The 6,085-nt window shown below is 31.9% G+C and overlaps 1 protein-coding gene across 6 annotated transcripts in view; it reads left to right on the forward strand.

The window, feature by feature from the left end:
* The window catches only part of LOC148604215 (copper-transporting ATPase 1-like), a 49,185-nt gene extending 43,386 nt beyond the window's left edge, over window positions 1-5,799 (forward strand). For all 6 annotated transcript variants that reach the window (XM_088547637.1, XM_088547636.1, XM_088547641.1 and 3 more), the window contains 6 exons: window positions 63-224; window positions 1,244-1,386; window positions 1,918-2,121; window positions 3,372-3,489; window positions 4,353-4,455; window positions 5,234-5,799. In XM_088547637.1, the coding sequence (XP_088403763.1) occupies window positions 63-224; window positions 1,244-1,386; window positions 1,918-2,121; window positions 3,372-3,489; window positions 4,353-4,455; window positions 5,234-5,477 (974 nt within the window). In that variant the 3' untranslated portion in view covers window positions 5,478-5,799. The remainder of the gene's footprint in view (window positions 1-62; window positions 225-1,243; window positions 1,387-1,917; window positions 2,122-3,371; window positions 3,490-4,352; window positions 4,456-5,233) is intronic.
* Window positions 5,800-6,085: the final 286 nt, after the last annotated feature.

The raw sequence follows: 6,085 nt of genomic DNA on the forward strand, positions 1-6,085 counted from the left end.
AATTTCTGAGGAATTCCATCACAAGCATTTCAGTCATAAGTCTTTTTTATATCTTGTTCCAGATATTAACCTGTTAGGAGCCTCAGCCCCACAGCAGTACCAAGTATTGATAGGTAACAGAGAATGGATGAACCGTAATGGTCTACTGGTATCAGACCTGATGGACAGTACAATGTCAGAACATGAAGATCAGGGACATACAGCTGTACTCTGTGCTATTGATGGTATGATTAAAACAACTTAAAAAAATACTGTATATGCATTTATTTTCATGGGTACTTGTATTGTGTTTCAGGATATCAGTTCAATTATGCTGTTGTTTATTCTTGTGACTAATGCTTAATCTTACACCTATCCCATAATTAAGGGCCTCCTAATTCATGATGATTTATTTACATAAGTTTTTTTTAACTTATGAAGGGGGATGTTTGGTTTATATCAAATTTGGCCCTGAAAATAAACTTGGTTAAATCATTAAGGATTTTACATAGTAGTAGTGCTAATTTTGCCAGTAATTTTTTTTTGTGATTCATTCATGCATAACATGGAATACTTTGTGCAAATTGAAGCAAATATGTCTTAGTTTACCAAATTGGAGAAAAATGCTTTATTTCGTTACATTTTTCTTTGCAACAAGTTTTGGCCACATGTATCAACAACTTGAATATTTAAATCATTAAAGATCATTGCATTTGAACAACTTTTGGCAAAAGATTCAGTTTGACAAAGTATGTGGCCAATATGTTTGTATAAAAAAATTCACATAAACCTTCCAAATGACTGAATTTGAATGAAAAACGATACTTAATGATATTATTTTTCCTGTGTTTTTTGCTGTGGAGTCAAGGATTTCTGCTTTTACAAATCCATGCATATTTTACTGTTACATTTTTTTTATTTTACTGTTTATTTATTTCCAATTCTACCAATTTCCACTTTGTTGTTTTTCCTCCTATGTCATCATATATAGACTTTGCACCAAATAGATGACCAGATAAATTCCATGAACCAGTGAGGTATATGAATTTTGAAAATATTGTTTCCAATGAACCTGTAGATTGATGGACCAATGAACTTATTTATCTTACATTGTGGCTTTTCTGTGTTGTTTTCGTTTTTTTAAATGATTTTTGTTGTTGTTTTTGCTTTGTTTTGATCTCCTTTTGTGTGTTGATATTCACTTGGTTTTTTTGGTATCTTTTGATATGTTGACCTGATTTTTATTATTATCTCTTTTTTTCAGGTGAATTAATAGCAATGCTGGCTGTAGCTGATACTGTTAAGTCTGAGGCCCACTTGGCTATATCTACATTGAAGGAGATGGGTTTACAAGTTATCTTACTGACTGGAGATAATCAGAAAACAGCCAGAGCAATAGCTAGACAGGTAAATCAATGTTCTATTCACATTTATATTATGACATTGACCTTATTTGCTCTAAATTTATTTAATGTCACTGATTTAAACATAAGTTCACTCCATTAAAACGAGCTTTTGACATTTTTTTATAGAAAGATGAAAAATATCAATAAACATTTGTATATATCCTTATGGCTTCTTTAGTGTAGAAAGGAATTGAATGAATTATATTTGAAGACCTGGAGGCATCAATCATGTATTTGATAATCATGATTTTTCAGAAGAGCTACTAAACTGTCCTTTGAGACCATTAAATCTAGATTGATGGTGGCTTCTTTAAATACAATAAACTTATCTTTAAATACAGCTGTTGATATATCTGTGAAAATAACAATTTGAGTTTATGTCAATCAGTACATGTAGAACATTTGAAAGGGGGCAATTGTAGGCTCTGTACTAAAAAATATATGATATTCATTGAAATTGAATGTCACATTAGGATTAAATATCTAGAAAAATAAATTCAAATAGTTCAGATTGGATATGTTTTTCTTTCAGGTTGGTATAAAGAAAGTCTTTGCAGAAGTTTTGCCATCACATAAAGTTAAGAAGATAAAACAGTTACAGACAACTGGACAAAAAGTAGCTATGGTTGGAGATGGTGTGAATGACTCCCCTGCTCTTGCTCAGGCTGATGTTGGTATTGCCATAGGAACTGGTACAGACGTGGCCGTAGAAGCAGCAGATATTGTACTTATCAAGGTGAGGATATATTGAGGGGGGGGGCAGAAACTTATGAGAGAGGGAGATTTGCATCTCCCATATTGGAGACTTCCTCAAAGAGGGAGCGTTAACAGTTATGACTGAGACAAGTTCAGATGATTTTCAATAGTACATGTATGTCAGTTTTAAACATCTTTCTTTTCAAGCTCAAATTACTACGGTTTTTCCCGTCTTCAAAAAGGACTATGTGCATCTTGCACACTGCACATGTACAGGCTGTCAGAAGTCAAAGCAATATATAATTAAAGGACCTTAGTGATCATGCTCACATACCCCACGTGTCCCCATGTTGGCTACTCAAGTATATTTGTTTGTAAGAGAAATACATGTAGACGGACCCCGATAAAAAGAGGAATAAGAATGTTTTTTAGGCTTTAGACCTTTATCTTCTCACTAAATTCTATTACTCAGAATGGTAGTTTCAAACTCCAGACTGTGATTTCTTTGAGTTTAAGTTAATCTAAAGTAAATTCTTATCATGGTGAATTTATATACCAAATATCATGTCAATATCTGCAAGCGTTTAGAAAAAAGTCTGGAAAACTGTTATTTCTGTGAATTTTGCAAAGTTCAAGGCCCGTAATTTCGATAAAAATTATCAGAGCAGAATGAAAATTAATCTTGACCTGTAACTTATCATGGTGAACTTATATACCAAAAATCATGTCAATATTTGCTAGCTTTTAGAAAAAAAACCGGAAAACTGTTATTTCTGTGAATTTTGCTAAGTTCAAGGCCCGTAATTACAGTAAAAATCATTGGAGTGGAACAAAAGTTGAAATTGACCTGTAACTTATCATGGTGAACTTATATACTAAACATCATGTCAATATCTGCAAGTGTTTAGAAAAAAGTATGGAAAACTGAAGATGGACTAACAGACTGACAGACGGATGGGTCAAAAACATTATACCCAGTGCAAATTTGTTGTGTGGGGTATAACAACTATATAAAGTAATATTAGACCTCTTTATTTATAAAACCTCATGCAAACAAACAAACAATGGCACATTTATAAAAAAAAAATCAATGAAATATTCAACTTTGCATAAGAGCCATTAATAGTTTTCCATTATGTGTGAATCTTACTCCCTTCTAAAGAGTCTAGTACTTTCATGAAATGTTTTCATTTAAGTTACACTACTGGAATTGCTTTATGAATTCTTTACTCATCCTCTATGCTTGACTATAAACAAGTCAATAACCTGTCTATATATAAATTATTTCAGAATGATCTGTTAGATGTAGTAGCTGCGATTAAGTTATCTAAGATGACTGTCAGGAGGATAAGAATGAACTTTATCTCTGCCTCAGTCTATAATCTGTTGGGAATACCTATTGCTGCAGGTCAGTAAATTACTTTAATGCAAGGAATTTCCATAAGATTGCTATACATCAAGACAAACGAAGTTTTGGATGTTATAAAGGAATCACCTTGTCTATCCATCCATTTGTCCTTCTGTCCATCCATCCATTTGTCTGTTTTTATAACATCTAAGGTCTTATGATATATTCAAACAGGAGAAGAAAGACTTCCTCAATCTTAAATCTCAGTCTTGGAGTAAATTGCCAATATCACTTAACAATATTACCTGCAATGTAGTAGGCCTGCACTTTTAGAAGGTGTAGGCCTGGATTGTCATCAAGTTGAGTTTTAATGAAATAAGTATATTTTAATTCAGAATCACTTCAGTAAATGTACAGAAACAGTGATGTTAACTGAGATTTTAAATTTTAGTTCAAACCATTCATGTTAATGGAATATCCAGGTCAACACATCTAGAATTTAGTATAGATTAAAGTTGTATTTTTTCATTTGTTGGAAGGAAATTTCTATTTAAGGTGTAACAAATTAAAAAAACTGTGCATCAACTTTTAAGAAACGTTGATTATGCATTTGCTAATAATAATTAAATTTGATTTCCAACAAGCTTTCTGATTGGTTGGTTCTGTTTGGCCAACCAGGTTATTTTACATAACATGGTTTGATATACAGTAAAATTATTAACAAATGCTTCTAAAGTAAATAATGTTTGGTTACAAGTCAATTCTTAATCATTTAGAAATTGAATTATGTGGCTGTTTCTAACTTTAGAACAAGTTGTACAAAATAAGATTACACTTATTTACAACTGTCAGAAAACAGGCAAATTTGCTTATAAGTCCCTTATCACAACATGTCAAGAAATTATTACACTATTCTATTACAGGTGTGTTCTATACCCTTGGTTTGACCTTGAAACCCTGGATGGCCTCAGCTGCAATGGCAATGTCATCAGTATCTGTTGTGACATCATCTTTACTTTTAAAGTTGTAAGTGAATTCCAGAATCTATATAGTATTGCTAATTACTGTTAGATATTATGGATGATTTAAGTAACGTCTGCTTCATTATTTATATGAAAAAACAGTAACTGGTAATAACAAAACAATACCTGGTAATAACAAAACAGTACCTGGTAATAAAAAAAAAACAGTACTTGGTAATAAAAAACAATACCTGGTAATAAAATAAACAGTACCTGGTAATGAAAAACAGTACTTGATAATAAAAAAACAGTACCTGGTAATAAAAAAGAATAGTACCTGGTACTTCTTATTCATTTCTTCTGTCTTTCTTCGCCATTTAAAATAGACCAGACAGGGTTCATTTCTTCAAAACCACCGTAGAATTTTGGTACAAAAATGCATGAAAAGTGTTAATACACAAAATATCCTGAAAAGATGTGATGTCATAAACAGAACTTGATTTTTAACCAAACAGAGAAAAAGTTCGTGTCTCAGAAAGATTGACGTTGGGTTTTTATTTTGATAGATTTTTATACCCCTGCTCAATGATTGCAGGGGGATCTATTGATCTTCATCTCTTTTTGTTTATCTGTACACTATTGACATAATTTAAACTTCGACACAGTGCAATGGACATAAAACAATAAATCAGATTCTGTTTATAAGCATTAAAGTCCCTTTTTCACATTCAACATTCTGGTATGTATGTATGCTACGGTAACCATATCTCTTTTTTTCTTTTCAAATACAAAATACATGTATATAAACACAAAAGTGTAAATGTATTTATTTCATAATAAAGGTTTAAGAAGCCCCAGAAAGAGAAGCTACTTACACAAGAATATACAGAGAGATTTTTGAAGGACCAGACTGCTGAGATAATAGTACAGAGAGGAATTGGATATGAGGGAACCAGTAGGGAAGGAAGTACACAAGGGAGCATACTCTCCCGTCTCAGTGGAAAGAAAAAGCCAGCTTCCTTAGATCATCATAGTCTTCTGGAAAACAATGATGATGAAGAGGACTCAGAGAACACACATTTTTAAATCATGGTTGCCTAAAGATAATACTGTAGTCACTAAGTGCTTTTACTGTGTAAGACCTGAAAATCTAAAGTGCATTTTATTGTATATTCAGAAATTATCATTATGTTGTATTATTGTATAACATGTGCTAAAATCTATTATAATTGCTTAAAAATTATCATTATGGATATTTTAAACTTGAAGGTCTTGTATCTGAATATTATTGCATTCACAACAAATTGAATAACATTTTGGTCTGTGAAATGCGAACTATTGCTTCTGAATTTATTGTAATACTTTAATAAGTGTCAGTCTCTGTAAGAATCAGGCAGTGGGAGAAACATGGTGTGAAAAAACCCACAATTTTGAAAGTTTAATTTGACTACTGGTATTTGCACCATCAGAATCATGGAAGTAAGACTTTTCCATATCGTTTTGGTTTATTGAATTATAGAGGATGAAGTCCTCATTATAGTATATAAGGCTAGAAACCACTAATTCCAATTCCCATAGGCTTCTATGCTAATTTCACAATATTCAATGGCTTATCTGGACTTTACCTTAACTTTAACCTGCAGAGGACTATATATCAACACGATTCTACATATATCAGCTCACAATCCTTAGAA

This window comes from Perna viridis, chromosome 10 (genome assembly GCF_037379345.1).
Source record: "Perna viridis isolate PV_CMFRI_1.1 ecotype Kerala chromosome 10, ASM3737934v1, whole genome shotgun sequence".
Taxonomy (NCBI): domain Eukaryota; kingdom Metazoa; phylum Mollusca; class Bivalvia; order Mytilida; family Mytilidae; genus Perna; species Perna viridis.